This window comes from Carya illinoinensis, chromosome 10 (assembly GCF_018687715.1).
Source record: "Carya illinoinensis cultivar Pawnee chromosome 10, C.illinoinensisPawnee_v1, whole genome shotgun sequence".
Taxonomy (NCBI): domain Eukaryota; kingdom Viridiplantae; phylum Streptophyta; class Magnoliopsida; order Fagales; family Juglandaceae; genus Carya; species Carya illinoinensis.
In genome coordinates, this window is record NC_056761.1 from 18885142 (window position 1) to 18906983 (window position 21842).

Here is a 21842-nt window from a genome sequence, read left to right on the forward strand (position 1 = left end):
CATAAAAGAAAAGAGAAATTTTATGGTCCTTATGGAGGCTGACACAGCCGCCATCATTTTTCTATCAGACATATTCTGCATTTCTATTTCTCAAAACGAGTTTGATCCACTTTGAACCAAAAATCATTGAATATGTTCTGTTAGACGAATGGACAATATCAATTAAAAAAAGGCACATGACGTTCGAATTCATACCACCCGAGAAAGTTTGCAGATTCTCTCTGCCCATATCCATCTTATGTTAATCCACCTCTACTACACACTCTCTCTCTCTCTCTCTCTCTCTCTCTCTCAAGAGTGAGCAGAAGGGTCACTTTCCTAACCAGAAAGACCCCTGCTTTATCTGGAACACTTCTTACCTGGGGAATAGTAGCTGTGCTTCGCACATTCTCTCATCAATGTTCACATTGTAGAGACGTATCTGGTTTGGTGGGTTTTGTTCACTCTACTATACTTACTACTGACATGAAGAGAGACCCGGAGCTTGGGTCCTTGGGAATGGACAACATGGGTTGAATTCAGTTTCCTGGGAACTTAATTTCCCTTTGACTACAGTTTCTTTGGATATGGAGAGAATTTATTGGGCGCATTTAGTGGTGGTGCTTTGCTTGGGGATGTTTGTGAGCAGTTTGTGTCAGGATGATTCAGATACAGATTTCTCAGCCGTGTATATTGTCACTTTGAGGCAAGCTCCTGCTGCTCATCACTTTGGTGAGTTGGCAACGGACAGGGCTGGTTTCAAACATCGTTCTCCTGGAAGGTCTAATTTCCACAAACCGAGATACTCCTTTTTTGTTATTATTAGTTTTTTATGTAGACTTGTGGGTAATTATTTGTAGTATTCAGCAGATGGTGGTAAAATTACTTCCTTCTTCATATATTCCAATAGATTTCTTTCGTAGAATTTTCTACCTTTACAATGGTTGCTAAGAAGTGGGCTCTTTAAAACTGGTTGTTTCTATCACGTTGTTCAATGATTGGGTCTAATATTTTTGTCTTTTATTTCGGTAGCAATATGAAATCTAATGCAAGCATTTGGTTTAGTTTTGACTGGTAATGTCGAAGTTTCAGGGGTATCGATGGAGTCCTCTCATAGACGACCAACAACCCCCCACCACCCCCCCCCCCCCCGTGGTGTTGGGGAATTGTCTTTTATGAACGTGTGGAATATTGTATACATCATATATTTCTGTCCTCGTCTTCAACTGCTTATTTATTTTTCTCCCCAAACATGATGCCTCAATTACCAAGCTATAGTTATTTTACCACAATTCATAACATGGTTGACCATGTTCATACTACACGCTAGCTTTACTTTTCTGTATTTCTCTGTCTCCATGTCTTTTTATTCTATAGCATTTTTCAAGCAGTCGTTAAATTGATATCCTTGAGTTGACTAATGATGCTTTTAATTGTATTCTTTCCCAATTTAGAAATATTTCAAGAAAAAATCGGAAGTATGGATCCTATATTGCTCAAGCTCAAGATTCATTATTGAGGCGAGCACTAAGGGGGGAGCAATATCTCAAGCTGTACAGTTACCACTACTTGATTAATGGATTCGCTGTACTTATTACCCCACTGCAGGTATTGTATAAGTTAAATATCTTCATCATTGTTGTGCCATCATCATACTTTAAGGTCATAATAATGCCAATATGGTTGCTTTAGTTGTTTTTGAGTTTGTGAATGATGTTTTGGGGATTTGCATGTTAGAAGAAACTTGTTGTATTTTGTGACAATAATGTGTTAATCTGTTCTTTAAATGATGATATTGGTGAATGTTGAAGGCGGATAAGCTTTCAAAGAGAAGAGAAGTGGCGAACGTGGTTTTGGATTTCTCTGTCAGAACTGCAACCAGTCATACTCCACAGTTCTTGGGCCTACCAGATGGGGCATGGATTGAAGTTGGTGGTTTTGAATCTGCTGGAGAAGGAATCATAATAGGGTTTGTCGATACCGGCATTGATCCAAAACACCCCAGTTTTGCTGATAACATTTCTAAATATCCGTTTCCAGTTCCAGCTCACTTTTCTGGCATCTGCGAGGTTACTCGGGACTTTCCATCTGGCTCATGCAATAGGAAGCTTATTGGGGCCCGCCATTTTGCAGAATCGGCCATTACCAGAGGAATTTTTAATGCAACTCAGGACTATGCCTCACCATCTGATGGTGATGGCCATGGCACGTGAGTTTTTCACTTATTCCCTGTTTGGGTGTGAATTCTGTTTCATCTTCCACTTTCTTCCATGAGTTGTTCATGGCTGGGAGTTAACATGGTTTATGGAACCATTCAAACCAGTTGTGTTTATAGGAGAAGGGAAAATGATTACGTGTTGAATTCACCTAGCATATATGTTGGGTCTTGATATTGGAATCCAGATCTAAGTACTCATCTTAGATATGTTCAAGTGCAGTCAGATGAACTGGCATTGCATTATTGCAGTCATGCACCACTCGAGGTCCTCTCATCATGTGATTCCTGATAACATAACTATAGGTAGCAGAAAAAAGAGTTCTGTTATATACCCGGTGATTGTCCTTCCTTTACTTTATTTTCGCTCCACCATGTCTATTCTATGGGATATGCATCATTCCAATTATCGTAACGTACAAACTATATGCCTCTATTTGTCAGTCGCTATAGATGTACAAGCTTGTTTTTGCTACCCTCCTCCCTCTGAGTTCCTGACATTTACATGGGCTTGAGTATACGTCAAACCTGGATTTCCTCTTCTGCTCTTTCTCTATTATTTTGCCTGGTTTCAGCATACTGAATGGCTGTTATCCGTAAGAAAGAGTGTGTTATTTGTTTTTATTTTCCAAAGACTTCAGATGCACCAGTCCATCAACATCGCAATGATCTAGATGTTTCTTTGTATGTAATAATCCTTACAAATGACCTCAATTTTGCTGGTGAGAAAACTAACATCTTTGTTTCAGCATAATTGAAAAAGGTGTATAATCCTTTAAAATGCAATGCGATTATAATGTTGTCTATTTCCACTTCTATGTTTATCACAGATCTATACTAAAATCTCCAAAGAGGTAATGAGTCTAATCTTGATATACAGGCACACAGCTTCTGTTGCTGCAGGAAACCATGGGATTCCTGTTGTAGTTGCTGGGCATCACTTTGGAAATGCGAGTGGGATGGCTCCTCATTCACAGTAATTAGTCCATATCTGACTTTTTTTTCTGTTGCTATTGTTAATATGTAAATACTCCACATTCTGAAATCAGCTTTTCATAGCAAATGCATTAAATGTAGTACACATATCCTGTATATAAAAAATACCAATCAGCTTAAGTAGCAAATGCATTAAATGCAGTTCTGCATTCTCTGTATTTTCCAAATTCCATTATCTTGTGAGATGCCACCACAATCAACCTGAATTGTTGCATAACACATATACTGCTCTTTCCTATTAATTTATATTTTTAGTGCTTAACAAGCAAAAGGCAAAAAAACAAAAAACTGCAGTTGAAAGCTGATCCTGAGCACATCACAGCAGAACTTGTGATTAGCAGTCTTGTTTCCGCTATAGTTATTGAAAAATCCTGAAACCTGCTTATTGAAGACCACATTTATGTGGGACATGTTTTGTAGGTCTTTAGGGAGGGAGCAAGTTGACACCTTTTTGTTAATGTATTTCACTCTTTGTAAAACTGTCTTGACTTTTCAGATAAGCTGCCTAGTAAAGATAATTAATTAAGAACACCTATGAAGTGTTTTCTCTCAATTTTTTCTCCCCATGATGTCTTTTATGGTGGAACAGGTTTCTATATTTTCTACCCGGTATCTCCTAACTGTTCAATTGGTTTCTCATTGTTTCTCTTCCTAGGACTACAAAACTATTCACTTTATCATTCTCTCCATTTTCTGGATGTATTTCATTTCCTATGTTCCCATGTCATATGCAGTTCTAATTTCCATAACTAAAACAATTGCGGTATCAGCTGTCCTGTTGGTTAGGTCTTCAATCTATGTTCTATTGACGAAGTGGCTACAACAATTAAGACATTTAGTGGTGCAAATTCATCAATTCCCTTGCCATATATTAATGTTTTTATTAACTAGATCCTTTAAGAAAAAAAGTGCTGGTGAGTATCCATTGTTTACTGGGGTGAGGAATTTCAGAATTTATAATTTGAGTAATGTTAACTATATTGCTGGCAATGTTGGTAAAAGGGTAAAGAGCCAAGGTTGAAGTGCTTTGTTTATGATAAGTGGTGCACTTACAAAAGAGTTCATTTTTGGTGCTTTTTTGTGAGCAAAAGCACAAAAAGCGAGCTGTTGTAGTTTTTTTTTTTAAATATAATATATGAATTTTAACTATCACTGTTCATCCTGACCACTTTATTATAAGAAATCATTATTAAAAAAAGCAAAATATCAACCGAATTACACAGGAGGTATACATGAGAGATGCTTACCTAGATGGAGAAAAAGATAAAAAGATACTAATCTATAGTTTTTCTGAACCATTAATTTAGATGAAATAGATGAGGAAGATACAAGGATTGCAAATCTTTTAAGGATGATAGTGATGGTTTTATGCTTAATGATGAGGATGATTATATACTTCGGATTGCATTGTATTGCCTATGTTAGCATAGAAGTCAATGCCTACAATTCTTATGTTTTTTAGTCCTTGCCTTTGGATATATTTTGATTCAACTGTGTACTTTATTGTGATTATGTTTGTTTATATTTTGTCAAGCACAAGTGTATATAAAATGCTATGGTAAATTTTATGAAACTAATTGATCTCTTGATCGTCATGGTTCATAATTCTTTGACAAATTGAGTTAATAGGCTAAATATATCACTATCTTTCCCTTTTACACTTATTTTATTGTGTAATCTATGAATATTTTGTTATTATAAATTATTTTTAAAAATGAGTGCTTTACTTTAAGCTCATTGTGCCTAGGCTCTATAGACAGCGTATGAGCCAAGTGTGCCTGACACTTTCACCAACATTGATTGGCCAGATTGAAGCAATGGTTTTTCTATAAATAGGAAATCTTTATTAAAGAGTGCAAAAGGCGCAACGCAAGTACAGAGGAGGACCAAAGTAAGGTAGCATACACAAATGATAACAGGATAGGCTACTTATTAACTTATCAAAAAAATAACTTTAGATGATTAAGAGGAGATGGGTGGGTTACATTACTCTACCTTTGATTGCTATCTGGAAGTGTTGAATGGGCTAAAAATGTTGGTTTCTTCATGTAGGATAAAGAAAGTGCAAGAAAATTAGATGGTTGTTTACCTTGAAAACTTGTAGATGTATGACCATTGGATACAGATTTCATAAACAAAAGTGGCAACTTTTTAAATTTTAAAAACTATGATTTGAGCAAAATCCAGTTATATCAGCCAATTTGTCGAAGTCAGCCATGGAATGGGAGATTTATAAGCAAACCCTGCTCTATACTCCTCTTGTAATTCCAGAGCTAAAGGATATGTGAATGGATTTTTTCAAGCCACTAATGTTTTGGATTACCAAATGCTAACCTCAGACCACGTAATTCAAGCTTCTATTGAGTTGTGGAGTCTTTTAAGTTTAAACAGTCAATCTCTACTAGTAGAAGTTGTCAAAATACTCAGAAAATCAAGAATATTTGGAAAACTGGCTCTGTGATCTCAGCCTTCTCATTCACCACATAAAAACAGGCGCCATACAAGAATAATAGACTATATGCTATACACGAAAAAACCCCTAACTGATCCCTAATAATCAGCCTATATACATGGTAAAATATATCTGTACAGCTAATATAAAATAGGAGTCTTAAATGGTATAACTTCCTAAAATGTTATATGGTAACATCCCCCCTCAAATTGATGCTGGTAAGTCAACCAGCAACAATTTGCCAACAAGAAATTGATGCCGCTATCGAGTCATAGGTTTGGTGAAGATATCAGCCACTTGGAGATTAGAAGAGATGTGAGGAAGAGATATCACCCGACTTTCCAAGTTGTCTTTAATAGAATGACAATCTACTTCAATGTGCTTGGTGCGTTCATGGAAAACGGGATTAGTGGCAATTTGAATAGCACTAGTGTTATCAGCGTGAAGAGGGGTAGAAGCAGTCTGAGGAAACCCAAACTCCTCAAGAAGACCGCGTAGCCATACAATTTCAGAACAAGCAGTAGACATGGCACGATACTCAGCCTCAGTAGAGGATTTAGAAACACAATCTTGTTTCTTACATCTCCAAGAAATTAAGGCTTCACCTAAAAACATACACTAACCTCTAGTAGATTGACGTGTATTCTGACACCCAGCCAATCAACATCACTATAGGCAACAAGTTGAAGAGAGGAGCCGGTAGGAAAGAACACCCACGAGTAGGTGAACCTCGAAGATAGCGAATGATGCGGTGAACTGCAGCAAGATGGAGATGCCGAGGAGAAGACATAAATTGACTGAACTGATGAACAGCATATGAGATATCGGGTCGAATAGTGGCCGGTAGAGAGTAGGATCATCCAAAAGGTCCCCTTCATCTTTCCTATCTTTGACATTTACCTCCATAGGAGTATCAACAGAAGAAGTGTCCTCCAAACCAGCCAAAGTGATAAGATCTTGAATATACTTATGCTAGAAGAAGAGAGAAGAATCATACTGACTTTGTGTAAAACTGAAGGAAAGAAGTGTACTGCGAAATTTCTCAAACCAAGCGCGGGGCGCTTGTTTGAGCCCATACAGAGAACGCCTTAGCTTACAGACATTATGAGGAGAAGAAGTAGTCATACCAGAGGGAAGCTTCATGTAAATCTCTTCCTGGAGATCACCATGAAGAAATGCATTATTCACATCCATCTGATGTAGTTGCCATGACTGTGAAGTGGCAATAGCTAAGATGGTTCGAACTGTGATCATTTTGGCAACAAGAGCAAATGTCTCCTCATAATCAACCCCATATTCCTGCTTGTTACCTAGAGCTACAAGGCGAGCTTTGTACCTGTCCAAAGAGCCATCAGAATGAAGTTTTACAGAAAAAACCCATTTACTCCCAATAGGTTTGACTGTAGGAGGACAAGGAACAATATCCCAAGTATGATTCTCCTCAAGTGCTTGAAGTTCTGCTTGCATTGCAATTTGCCAACACTCATGTTCCATGGCTTGTTTGTAGCAAGAGGGAATGGAAATAGTAGATAAAGTAGCGACAAGAGAGACAGGAGAGAAGAAACCATACCAATCAAGGGGTCGAGAAGGACGAGTAGACCGACGAAGAGTGGTGGAAGCAAGAGCCAGATCAGGATCAGGTGCCGGGTCAAGATCGGAAGGGGGCACAGAGGAAGTGGAACCAAACTCATGTCGACGACGTCTTCATACACAAAACCAGGTTTAAACCTTTCCACAATTGTTGGGGAATCAGAAAAACTAGGCAGAAGAGATAAAGATGCAGATGGTAATTCAACATGAGATTGAAAGAAATATTGATTTTCAAAGAAAATCACATTCCTAGAAACCCGTATACGACATGCAAGGGGATCATAACAAACATAACCCTTTTGAGGGATAGCATAACCAAGAAAAACACACTTAACTGACTGAGCAGTAAGTTTATATCATTCATGAGTAGGGAGATGCACAAAACAAACATAACTATATGTACGAAGATCAGAATATAAAGGAGAATGACCAAACAACTTAAAGAAAGGAGAAACATGATTTAACGTAGAAGAGGGTAAGCGATTGATCAAATGAACTGAAGTAGAAAGTGCTTCACACCAAAAACGAGGAGGAACAGATGATTCAAGTAAAAGAGTTCTTACCACATCAAGAAGGTGACGATTTTTTTTCTCAACAACACCATTTTGTTGTGGTGTCGAAGGACAAGAACGTTGAGAGATGATCCCTTTGCTTTGAAGAAAGTCTTGAAACTCATTAGACATGTATTCACCGCCAGAAGAAGAGCGCAAGATCTTGATGCTAGCGGAGAATTGAGTCTCAAGAAGTGCAAGAAAGCGCTTAAACATTGAAAAAACTTCGGCCTTAGCCTAAAGGAAGTAAACCCAAGTAAAGAGAATAAATTCATTAATGAAAGTAACAAAGTACTTGTAATGCACATGAGAAACAACAGGTGCAATCCCCCAAACATCATTATGAATAATATCGAAACATTGTGAGGCACGAGATGCATGATGACGAAAAGGTAGAACTTTACTTTTGCCAAGTTTGCATGATGTACAATCAAAAGAAAGATCAAGAGAAGAACATGCTTTATTTCCCAATAATCCAGAGTTAAACAAAGTACGTAGTACATCAGAGTTTGGGTGGCCTAGACGTTTATGTCACATCTTATTTCCAGAACCAACAACATTACATGCAAAAGAAAGTAAAGGAAAACTAGGAATAATAGTGGAAGGAGAAACGTGAAGAGGAAAAAGTTGTCCCACTTTAGGCCCCTCGCGATCATCTTTCCTGACACTTGATCCTGCACAACACAACCATAATGAGAGAAATGGACATTACAATTATTATCAACCAATTGACCAATAGAAATAAGATTTGTGGAGAGGTCAGGAGACACAAAAACATCAGTTAAGGAAGATGAAAGATCACCAACAGCACTAATAAGCAGAGAACTGCCATCAACGGCATTAATTTTCATATTTTCATCATAATTTTTGACATTGGAAAGAGAAACAACAGTATTGGTCATATGGTTAGAGGCTCTGGAGTCAAAATACCATGGCTTAGAAGAAACTTTATGATTACCTGAGAGCCCAAAAGCAAAAAAAGCTGAAAGGATCATCTGTTGTACCATTTCAGAAGTAAGTGTGTTCGGGTTTGCTAAGGCTGTAGGAGCAGGAATATGAATAACCAGTGAGGCAGCAGGCAATGCAGCAGAACTAGAGGCACCAGCGGAGGCATGATAAGCAGTACCCTGCTTCCTTTCAAGTCGAATGGGACAAGTAGATATGATATGACCCTGTTTCTTGCAGTAGTTACAGAACTTCTTGGGGCAATCCTGAGCAATATGATCAAAAGCTTTACAACTAAAGCACTGGACAGTACGCATGTCTCTACCGTTATTCCTTCCCTGTGCAGCATAAGCCATAGAAACAGGTGCACTAGCAAGAGCCTGATGTGCCATCGAAGTGTGAGTGAGTAGACGCTGCTCCTCACGAAGAAGTTCACTCAAACAAGCATCCAGAGATGGAATAGGAGCACGATTCATTAGATTAGAACGTGCAATGTCATAGCTTTATCAAGAATTGATCTCGCTTGCTGGTTGCATGCACTACTTGGACAGCAGCGGGAACACTAGCATTAATAATATCAGAATAGTCAGCCCAAAGGTTTTGAAAACTAGAATAATATTACTCAACGGAAAGACTTCCTTGTGTGAAATTAGTCATCTCATATTCCAATTGAAATCGCCTAGCGGAGTGATCTTGATTGTAAACCGTGTTTAGATAATTCCACATGTCAGCAGCAGTTTTATAAGGCCATAGATTGAGAACAAGGTGAGGCTCAACAGAGCCAAGGATCCAGGTCATGACCCTAGCATCCTTGATTTCCCACTTTGACAAGGTCTCATCCCAAGGTGCGGGAACACTCCCATCAATATGACCCCACAATTATTTCCCTTTGACAAATAATTGAAATTGAAACGCCCAAGTAGAATAATTTTTTCCATTAAATCGAATATGAAACGATTCTAACTTATTAGATGACATGATTCACTCTAGAGAAGAAATATATATATATATATAGTGCCAAGAACATCCAACCAGAAAATACAAACAAATTGCCGAAAATATGACCCACGTAAGAAACAGAAAAATTGTACCAAATAGAGGCCAGAAACTGTGACAGAGGGCATCAAACAGATACCAGAAACAGCCACAGAAACAGCAACAGAGACCAGAAACAGCAACAGAGACCAGAAACAAAGGCCAGAAACAGCAACGGAAGCCAGAAACCAGCTCCTTAGCAACACAACAGATTGCACCAAAATGCAGAACACGACTAGAAATTCCACAAAACGGCAACAGATGGTGCCGATACCCACAGCCCCAGCAACGGAAAAGAGAAAAAAAATTTCAAACTATGAACCTTGCTCTTGATACCATGTCAAAATACTCAGAAAATCAAGAATATTTGGAAAACTGGCTCTGTGACCTCAGCCTTCTCATTCACCACATAAAAACAGCTGCTAAACAAGAAAAATAGATTATATGCTATACACGAAAAAACCCCTAACTGATCCCTAATAATCAGCCTATATACATGGTAATATATATCTGTACAGCTAATATAAAATAGGAGTCTTAAATGGTATAACTTCCTAAAATGTTATACGATAACAGAAGTATATATATATACTCCACCAGGAAATTAAGAAGGCATGAATGCCTTGATGCTTAGACTTTTTGAAAGATACGGATGTTATTTGGAATGAAGAGGAAAGGAATGCAAGAAATAGCTTTGGGCAGAAGATATAGCAGCCTGTGAGCCCCTGTTTCAGGGCAGCCAGGACTCCTTCCTGTACCTCTTGACCATCTTTATGACTATAAAGAACTTCTTAGAATGTCATGTTTCAAATCGATAATGCAGTTTTCTTTTTGGCCCTTTGACTTTATTTGACAACTTGACAGTCTTCACTGGGCGGTTAGCAATCCTGCTTTGTTGTGGTTGGAGACACTCTCTAGGAATATGTGTGTTTTTCCTTTATTTTTTTGCCCTTTTCTTTTGATTCTGGCATGTGTTACTCATTACATAATTTTCACATACCCCTTGAGAAATGCTCGAGGCTGCCTTGTTCAAAACGTCTGATCCTATGACTTGTGATTCTCTGTCATTCAAGCCTTGGGTAAGAGCTTCACCCAAGTGCTCCATCTAATGCAGTGACTTGTGATGGAAAAGAAAACAATGTAAAGGAGAGGAAGGAAATGATATATGTATGGAATGAATTGTGACTCCCATTTCCTCTTAGATGTGATAAAACTGCTCAGGGTAATACTAGGAGGATTTGGGATGTAAAGAAATGATCCTGAGATAGAGGTAGTTATCATTTTAGTCTTACCTACTCTTTGCCTTCCATGGACAACCAATTTCTTGGAGGTAAATGTAGTTTCCATTGCTCTCTTCCCTTTCTCTCCTATTACCTCATTCTCCCAATCTTCTTTCCTCTCATTTTTGTGCAGGCCTGGTCATCCTCAAGAGATACAATCTAAAATAACTACTCACTTGGACTGAAACAAGCAATTCGATAAAATTTCTTCATATGTAATTTTTTTTTAAAAATTTTTTAATCAGTAAGTAAGAGCAAAAGCCATATTTAATTGAACCACCCCCCCCCCCCCCCCCCCCCAAAAACCAAAAAAAAAAGAAAAAAAAAAGGGTAATGATTTTACATTCATCAGAAAAATAAGCATTAACTCTTGGGTACTGATTCAACTTATTTTTTTCAAGAAAAAGGAATTCTGCACTGATTCCGAATAATATATATAAATTTCCCATTTTTATAGTTTATAGACATTTATATTTTATGTATTAACTAGATGCCAATCTTTCCAGCATTGCTGTTTACAAGGCATTGTACAAGAACTTAGGAGGCTTTGCTGCAGATGTAGTCGCTGCCATAGACCAGGTAGATATTCCTGGTCTTTCACTGCAAATGGTCTTTTCTTTTGTCACTCATGATGTGCCTACAAGGATATTAATGTGAGCTTTTGAATCAAGATTTGTTTCTTTTTCTTTTTGTCCTGATTTAGTAGCAAATCAACTCAAATTTGGAGAAATTCTGGATTTGTTTATATTTTTTGCTCCATATAGCCAATGTTGGTTGCATAGTGTTATCTGTAATTTGCATTTCATTATCATCTTTTTTCAGTCCATAAGATCTTCAATAGAATACTTGTCGGACAGTGGTGTCAACCAGCCCATTTATGTTGCCTAGAAGAGTTTTCATACATGAAACACATTCAACCTATTTGTGAATCTATTTTATGTATCTAACCTATTTGTGAATTTTTTAACCTTCTATGTAAAATATATTCATACATGAATACACATTCAACCATTTATGTAACTAACCTAAAAGATATTCATTTGCAGGCAGCTCAGGATGGGGTTGACATAATCAACTTAGCGATCACCCCCAATCGGCGTCCTGCTGGCATTGCAACTTTTTTTAACCCCATAGACATGGCTTTGCTGTCTGCTGTAAAGGCTGGTATTTTTGTAGTGCACGCAGCAGGCAATACTGGACCATCACCTAAGAGCATGTCTTCCTTCAGTCCTTGGATCTTTACTGTTGGTGCCGCATCACATGACAGAACCTATAGTAACTCCATAATCCTTGGCAGCAATTTAACCATTCCTGGAGTTGGGCTTGCACGTACGTTTATCTTCCAATTAACTAGTTCATCTATTTTCCCCTTGCTATAAAAAAGTTCAAGAGGCAAGTACCGGAAAAGAGCCATTTTCAGAATTTTTATTTGCATAATATTGAAATGAGAAATCACAATAGAAGTTAGGGATAAATGGCTTCTGCTTCCCTAATGCCAGTATTCAGTTCCCACCTTCAATAATCTCACATAGCTTACTCTTAGTATTTATGCCAGCCGGGATCTTTATTTCATTGTGTGGGATGCCAAATATAACATTACTCTATGGGTTTGAGTCTTGACCTAAAATTCTATTCCACCTGAACACATGATAGAACTGATGGAGGGCAGTAAACCTGGGTTGTAGCCCATTTTTGTCTGAAAATCAAGGATTTACTGGGGTAATCTATTCTAAAGGAAGGCAGGGTTTGAAAACTGTGATATGAATAGTTTTAAACTGCACTGTATATATACAATCCCATTGTTATCATTTCTCAACTTTGGAATGATCATTTCAATTATATGGGTATGAGTATCAAAGGAAAACTAGGGTTTTCTTTATTAAGTTGTGGCTAGGGTTACATGGCAGCTAATCTCCTACTTTATTGGGATGCAGCAGAACTGAAATTCAAATAGATTAGGATTTATCTTCTAATCTTATCTCATATTTAAATTAAACTTGTATATATTTAGATAGGATAAAATCAGGTTAGTTTAGATAGAGATAAAGACGTAGTTTGTTGATATTCAAATTTGAATTCTCAATCTTATCTTTGTAATTATTTTTATATAATGAGAAGGAAGCACCTCAAAGGGGTCATTCAGCCAAATCTGACAATGAGGACATATAAGATTTTCTATTTTCATTTGTTAAGTGGCAATTTATGTTTAAGTTTGATTTTATGATTTTGGCTCGACAAAGCCTTGTACATTGACCGTCAGAAAATTTCCAATTCCCAGTCTTCATCCACAGCATTCTGTCCACCTCATAATTACCTACAAGATGAAATTTGATCTGTAATTCGACAACATTTTTTGGATTAGAATCACACGAGTATCCTATAGAGTAAAGTGGTTAAGATGTAAATGCTCAGGAAAAAAGTGCTCAAGAGATGTACATGCGGAAATTTAACATTTTTGCTCGATTTGACGATGGTAGATGGGTGGTACCTCTACAGTATGCTGTCCATAATCTGAATAGTACCATCAAAATTACTTTTAGATTAGAGGATCATGAACAGATATCGGAATAGCTCAAAACTTTATCTTTTGTTACTCTCTTCCTTTGGACATCCCTTATGGTCCTTAAATGGGGTATTTTTTCATGATTTTCTTGTATCAACCTAATATTCTCATCCTTTGGACTGCCTCTATAGACTGTGTACCTGGATGTGCCTTTTGCGTTGTTTATTGAAGTTTTTTACTTGTAAAAAAAAAAAAAAAAGAGTATTGGAAGTCCAACCTGTTCTCATTTCTGTTTTATTGACACATTTCTTTCCTCACTAAGTTATTTCAATATTTGGCTGAAGCTGATCCTTGCATAATGGACATTATGGATTTCTTGATGCATGTGGTTGCAACTGTGATACAATTTAACACACCTGATTGAACTTGAAAGATAAGCCGATTAGTTTCTTGTTTGTTCAGCAGGAACAGATACAATGCATGCACTGATATCTGCAATTCATGCTTTAAACAATGAGACAACGGTTGCTAGTGATATGTATGTGGGTGAATGCCAAGACTCAAGTAGCTTCAATCTTGATCTTGTCCAAGGGAACCTCTTGATCTGTAGCTATTCAATACGATTTGTGCTTGGGCTCGCAACTTTCAAACAAGCCTTACAAACAGCCAAAAACCTCAGTGCAGCTGGTGTTGTGTTCTATATGGATCCTTTAGTAATAGGTTTTCAGCTTAATCCAGTTCCATTGGGAATGCCTAGCATCATAATCCCTTCCCCAGATGATTCCAAGGTGCGGGGTCTCTTTTGTAGTGTGTGTGGGTGTGTATTCTGTTAATCCTCAAAACTTACATAAATTTAGATAGAATCCAATGTAATCACCTCTCTCTCTCTTTCTCTCTCCCTCCCATCTCTCTCCCCCACCGGTGCTCAGTTACATTTTCATGATCTGTCTAGCAGATTTTACTCCAGTACTATAATTCTTCTTTGGAAAGAGATGAGCTTACAAAAGAAATTATTAAATATGGGGCAGTTGCAACCATCTGTGGTGGACTACAAGCCAACTACAGTAATTCTGCTCCGAGGGTTATGTATTACTCTGCCAGAGGACCAGATCCAGAAGACAATGTTCTTGATGATGCTGACATAATGAAACCCAACTTGGTAGCTCCTGGAAATTTTATATGGGCTGCTTGGAGTTCTCTTGGAACTGACTCAGTTGAATTCCAAGGTATAAATATGCATGCAATACACATGGCTATTGTGATTGTATTGACAATAACTTACCAATTAACTTCTGTTTTAAGGGAATTCTGTATTTACAATGTAGGCGAGAACTTTGCAATGATGTCTGGAACAAGCATGGCTGCTCCACATGTTGCTGGTCTGGCAGCACTTATTAAGCAGAAGTTCCCTAGTTTCAGTCCTTCAGCCATTGCATCTGCCCTTTCCACCACTGCTTCCCTATATGACAAGACTGGTAGACCAATAATGGCTCAGCGTGCCTATGCCAACCCAGATCTGAACCAGTCTCCGGCAACACCCTTTGATATGGGAAGTGGTTTTGTGAATGCAACTGTGGCATTGGACCCTGGCTTAATTCTTTATTCCAGTAAGTATAATTTACATTTGCTGTGTATTCTCTATTGCTCGAGGAGTTTCAGGCTTTGTGAAGTATACATTTTTTCTTGGATTTAAGTATGATGCAAATTTCAGTGCTCATTTTCTGTTTCTATTTTCTTTCATTTGAAAAACTCATTAAAATATACCATATAAAATATGAGAAATAATTTTTTTAATGAGTTTCATTTTTATGTTAGAGAAATTATGCAAGTTTGGTGTGGATGGTCTATTTTTTATCAGGATATGACATTATTATGGTCTAATTACTATTTTAGACTGTGTCATGTGGTTTGCCTTTTGGATGAAGTGCTCCTTAGGGTTGTTTCAATTTAGACTTTTTAATACTTGGACTGTCACTTTTAATCAAATCACTCCCTCTAACAGTTTTCTGTTAGCAAACCATTAGTTAGCCATGTCAGCACCAATAATATTTTGGCATGTCATTTGATCAGTGTTACATGTGGCCTGACAAATTACGCGTGTCGAAATTGGTGCTGATGTGACATAATTAACAGTTTGCTAACAGAAAACTGATAGAGGGCGTGATTTGATCAAAAGTAAATTTCAAGGATTAAAATGTCCAAATTGAAATCCCATGGAGCATTCCGTCCAAAGACGGGGACTAAACTAGTAATTAAACCTAATCTCAGCACAGTTGTCCAGATATCCCCGTACAACCAAATAGGCAAATGAGCATTTGAATGGTTTACGTGTTCTAAAGTTACTTTTACTTATAACATCTGTTTTGTCTAAAAGGATCATTAGCCCAAATTCCTGGGGCTTGCTAGCAAGTCCTTTTTCACTTTGATTTCTTTCTTGTTGGTATCTTAAACAGAATATAATCCCTACTTATTCGTGTACTCTGTACCTGTCGCACATAAACAAGCCTGTTTGGGCTTATTTTGGTGTGTTTCTTGTAAAATTTACTTTGTTGAGCTTTGACGGAGATTTAAGGCTTATGTTGAACTTCATATCAGGTCAGTAGGAAAGGAGGGAGAGAAATGTATAGATAACCTTGCTAATATCAGGGAAAGGAAAACTAGAGACTTGAATTGTTGCCAGTGTACTAAGACTTGAGCATAAAGGAGTCTTAGTAACAGAAGAAGAGACTAAGAAAGATGGAGTATGTATAGTGAAAGAATTTCTTTTAGGATCCTGCGGGGAATTAGAGAGCACTTAGGAGCAATATTGAGAATGTAAAGTGTAGGTTCATTCAAATAATCAGGCTGGCCAAAATAAAGAATGTACTGATGAAGATGGAAATGGGAAAAGTTTGCAGTCTCCACCCTGAATTTATCAGGTTAGCTCCTGGGTCTACTGATATGAAATAAGCATACAGTAATATTATCTTGATTTATCTTTTTCTCAGTCGGTAGTCTTCCTCTGACTGAGTTCATTGCGTGAAATTGCATTCACGAACATATATGAAACTCTATACATTTGGATTCAGATTGAATAAATTGCTAGATTGCATATTGCAGATGGAAAAAACACAGCTGTAATAAATGAACAATTGTATCTGTATTCTTTTCATCCCCTCATTCTGAATGTCAGTTGAAGTCCTTGAACTAGTTGCAAGTGTTTGTGTTTTCGTGGTGCAGGTTATGATGACTATGTGCTGTTTCTTTGTGGTATTAATGGATCTGCTCCTGTTGTTTTGAGTTACACTAGTCAGAACTGTTGGGATTATAATTCTACCATCAGTGGTTCTGACCTGAACTTGCCCTCAATTGTGTTAGCAAAACTAAACCAGTCTAAAACAATACAAAGATCAGTGATCAATATTGCTGGCAATGAGACATACAGTGTTGGCTGGAGTTCTCCTTTCGGGGTGTCTGTAAAGGTGGTTCCAACCCACTTCTCTATAGCAAGTGGGGAGACACAGGTCTTGACTGTATACTTCAATGCAATTATGAACAGTTCTGTTGCCAGCTTTGGGAGAATCGGACTTTTTGGAAATCATGGTCATATTGTCAACATTCCTTTATCAGTAATCGTTAAAATGTCATATAACATTACTAATAGCTGAGGACTGTGAAGTGTGAAGTGCTCTCTCTTTTGGCTTTGTTTGTTCCTCTTCTTGTGTTCTATAATTCCTTTTATTATTATTATTATTATTATTATTTACTTTCCTATCTAGCAAGATGTGTTAACCAATTTATATGCTTTTCTGGCGTGTTTGAAACAAACCTTTTACAAGTTATAGCAATAGGGAGGTCTGAAGGATGATCTGATCTTACTCAACAATATTAAACTTACCTTTAAATGATTCCCACAAAATTAGTAAAAACTCTATTTGCAGTTACTTTTACGTACTCCTGGCATACTCTACTAATGTGATTGGTTGCGTCACTTTTTTTTTAATATAATATAACTGTTTTGGCCAATCACATCAGTGGAATGCTCAAAGAGTACGCAAAAGCGATTATATATAGCATAACTCATTAGATATAATCACTGCACAACTATCCTAATCAAGTAACAAATAAGCAACATACAAATTAGATATATGAAAAAAACAAAGAAAAGGAGACAGTCAACATAAACAACATTTGTAGTTACAAATTTAAATCCACTACCAACATCACCAAAAGTACAATGTTTAGGCACAACCATAACAAATGTTAAACGAAATTCAATATTTAATCATAAGAATAGGATATGTTAACAAAGTATCAAAATTACACCACAAGTAGGATTGTAATTCGTGTGACAAATTACACCATGCCAATAGGATATGTTAGTTAACTATCAAAACTACATCACATCTAAGGGTGGCAATTCATATTAACAGGTTATATTCATGTCTTATCAAGTCATGAGTATTAGACTATATGGGTCATCCAAACACAACCTGTTTAATTAAATGAGTATTAGACCTTCAAATCCTAATATGATCCATATAAATAACATGTGACACAACCCGCATAACCCTTCAATAGTTAACTTGTATTCGGTTAACTTGCGACCCAATTAACCCGTTTCATATAAATGTATTGAGTTGATTTGTATAATTATTTTTACCCAATTAATATAATCTCATATATAATATATGGATAATTATATAAATCGTTCACAATTAGCATTGAATTCATGATAAAATATTTTATAATCAATATCTATACCAATAATATATATATATATATAATTAATATTTCCATAAAAATAATTAAGTACTCAAATACTATTATTAATATTATATCCCAATAACAATAAATACATATAGAACTAAACAGTTACAGTATTTAAAAATAGAACTTATTTGTGTTATATGGGTTGATTGCGGGTTTTGAAAGTTGATATGCAATTAACTTGTTTATTAATAGTGTCAATCAGATCAACCTGTTTTGACCCAAATCTATTTATACCAAATTCAAACCCATTTATTTAACGGGTGATGTCATATGTTGCCACCCCTAATCATATCACCAAGCAATGCATCACCAAAATTAATCAAATCTTCCATTTCTTGTTAAGTACCGAGGGATTAGTAAACTCTATAATAAAAAGTACATATATATGTTAATACTAACTACAAAATACATGAAAATGAATGAGATACTACCTTAATAAAGCCTATAGCTCTGTGTGCACATATTAAAGCCTCCATCCTTTTCAGAGCTAATGAATTCCAATATGCATCCAACATGTGACCCATAGTCCTAAAAGTTAACTTAGATGCAAAAGTGATGATAAGAATTGTTAGCATATCGCACAATATTGAAGCAAAGATGGAAGATGTTATCAAATTGGCCATTTTAAGATATCAAGATCCTCGCTTAGTGTCTCAATGTCCCTCATAAATATTGCTCGATCTCTTATTTCTAATCCAATATATTTCTCAAGACTCGTATATGCAGTGGTGGAACCAGCAATTGTGTTGAGGGGGGGGGGGGGGGGGGGGCAATTTTTCTATTGTATGACATATTTATGTAAAAAGTAATGCTAAGTACAGGGTGTGCAAGCTCTACGCACTCTCTTTGAAAAAACAAATGGAGTCCACCATTAAAAAATAATTTTTTCATGTGGATTCTAGATTTATCAAATTTTTTCAAAGAGAGTGGGCAGGACTTGCACATGGTTCTAGGACTGCAAACATAAGTTATCTTATACAAATTAAAAATAGATTGAAAAATTATAAAAACATAACTACAAACTATTTTTCATATAGATCATCGACCTTAAATAATTTTTCTTGTATTTTCAATTTGGATTCCATAACAAGAAACCCAATATTGTATAACAAAAAACTTTGGGATTCATATTAATAAGTTTATTATTTCTCCTAAATTTAATTTTAATTTTAGAAAAACCACATCCTTGAAAATAGATAATATATAGAAATTAAACAAAATTTTGGGACTATAAAAAAAAATTGGAGAGAGACATTTCTAGGTATATTGATTTTTTAAAAAAAAAAAAGCAATTAGAGAGCATATGGAGATTATAATTTTTTTTTTGGAGGGGGGGTGGAGATTTTCTATATTTATAGAATTATGCATAAAATCTAGGGGTTATTATATGATTTCAAAAAGTTTTGGGGGCCTTGGTACAACGTGGCTCTGCCACTACATATATGATGATATTGTAGAATCATTACTCAATGGACCTCGTTGCCAACTAGGCATCTTCTGATTATGTTGGATTTCATTAACACTTGATGGGATTATAACTTTGCTTGAAGACCATCTAAGATTCTTGTAAATTCCATGAAACTATTGGCAACTCTACTAAGGGTTGCAACGAAGTCGGTGGCTTCTCGAAACCAAGAACTGCTCTTAACTATAATTTTATAATCACCAACTTTCAATGAGGATCGAGCATCATAGTTAAAAACAATACCATATTAATCTCCTCAACATCCCTCCAATACTTATCATACTCTGACTTCATTCTATGTCATACTCTCCAACAATCTATCATTACTCTTACAACATTATTGCAAATATTTATAAACCCTACATGGTTCCTCAATATATATATATATATATATATATATAGAGAGAGAGAGAGAGAGAGAGAGAGAGAGAGAGAGAGATTGTTGGAGTTTGATGGACCATTCATATGTGAGTGGTGGTCACTTGATGTGATGGAGGCCAAGCAAAGAGTTGAAGTTCTTAAACTCCTTACATAGACAGAGACGTAAAGAGATTGTAGGTTGCCAAAGAGGTAAATGATGGTGAAGAGTAGAAAGAGATGAGATGACAAATGAAGGAATGGTGAGGGACAACAATTGTGATTTTAAGAAGAAGTAAGAGAGAGATTTTGAATATATATATATATATATATATATTTTTTTGAAAGATCAAATTTCATTCATTTAGAGCAAATGCTAAGTACATGGAGGGTGGTCCTCAATAAGTATATAGTTCTCCAAGCAAGTAAGAACAAATTTTGCCAAAACATAGGCAATTACATTGGTTTCCCTAGGGATATGTTGGATAGACCATTCACGGACATTGGATAATAAGAACTTGATATCTCTAATAACCATTCCAGTGGAGCTCCAGCTCTCATCTATGTGTTGGAACGCCTTTACCACAGCAAGAGAATTTCCTTCTAGGATGATATGGTGTAGTCCCAATTTAGTACACAAAGAAGTAGCTCTAATTGTAGCTACTGCTTCCCCTAGAAGTGGATCAGGAGTCAAGGGCGTCGATGAGCATAATGAGGCTATAATGAAACCAGCCGAATCCCTGATAGCCACACCAATTCCTAGTTTCAAGTTGCCTTTATTATTGGCTGCATCCCAATTAGTTTTGAAAAATCTTGGTGGAGGAGCAGACCATTGAGTGTGCTATGTGGCACCTGGACCTTAACCTGTTCTTCCCAATTCTCTAGCCATGAGCCAATAGATATCAACTCTACATGGGCCTACTTGGACACTTGAAGAGGAGAATGAAATTGCTGCTCAAATAGCCAAGTTCTGTGCCAAATTGTTTTTGCAGTGACCGTAACTTCTATGAGTTCCAAGGGGGATAGTTGGTTCATAATAGGCATCAAGATCTCTTTAAAGGAACCATTCTCAATACCCAGTTTTTGTATAATTCTTGAACTCATAGACCACACATCTTGGGTTACTATACAAGTCCAGAGGGCATTAGCAACTGATTTAGGATACATGGAACGAATTGGACAAAGTGGAGACTCCATCACCTTTCTCTTTTGCAAGTTAAGATTAGTGGCAAGGGACTCACTAGCTACTTTCCAAAGAAAAGATTTTGTGGCTGAGGGTGCCTGGATACCCCAAATTACGTTCTAGAAACTCGAGGTGTGAGTGTCCTGATGATTACCCCATTCTTTCATCCTTCATGGTGCCTTATAAGTGATAGGCACTTCTCACTAAAAATCTTCCATTGCCTAAACATCTCCAAGTCAACACATCTTGACCTCTACAGGGACTAATGGTCATCTTGCTAATTACGTTACCCTCAAAACCCGAGAAGATGGCATAGATGAGAGGAAGGTCCAACTACATTGTAGCTAGATTAATAAGTTCATAAATTGATGCCTCAGCATTCAGGATGCTGACAGGAGATTGAACTCTATAAGTTGATGGGCATGGGAGCTGCTTGTCTTGCCAGATTTTAATTTTGTTCCCATCTCTTACTCCATGGTAGGCCCTCAGTGAGAATTGGCCTTGATTAAAGGAAACTCCTCCATACATATGAGTCATTG

General features: G+C 36.7%; 1 protein-coding gene across 2 annotated transcripts; it reads left to right on the forward strand.

The window, feature by feature from the left end:
- Positions 1 to 17281, forward strand: LOC122280026 (subtilisin-like protease SBT2.2). Of its 2 annotated transcripts, none has more exons than XM_043090980.1 (10): positions 1 to 760; positions 1434 to 1587; positions 1791 to 2188; positions 3075 to 3170; positions 11550 to 11622; positions 12090 to 12372; positions 14009 to 14334; positions 14502 to 14772; positions 14872 to 15153; positions 16766 to 17281. In XM_043090980.1, the coding sequence occupies exons 1-10, from the start codon at positions 567 to 569 to the stop codon at positions 17191 to 17193; spliced, it is 2505 nt and encodes an 834-aa protein (XP_042946914.1). In that variant the 5' UTR covers positions 1 to 566; the 3' UTR covers positions 17194 to 17281. The 2 variants fall into 2 exon arrangements, with proteins under 2 accessions (XP_042946914.1, XP_042946915.1); XM_043090981.1 differs by having other exon boundaries at positions 14012 to 14334.
- The last annotated feature ends 4561 nt before the right edge of the window (positions 17282 to 21842 follow it).

Excerpts from the sequence above, each read along its gene's own strand:
- LOC122280026 (XM_043090980.1), top strand. The coding sequence starts at position 567 with ATGGAGAGAATTTATTGGGCGCATTTAGTGGTGGTGCTTTGCTTGGGG. Across the intron at positions 761-1,433 it reads AAACATCGTTCTCCTGGAAG|AAATATTTCAAGAAAAAATC; the intron begins GTCTAATTTCCA and ends TTCCCAATTTAG. Across the intron at positions 14,335-14,501 it reads CTTCCCCAGATGATTCCAAG|ATTTTACTCCAGTACTATAA; the intron begins GTGCGGGGTCTC and ends TCTGTCTAGCAG.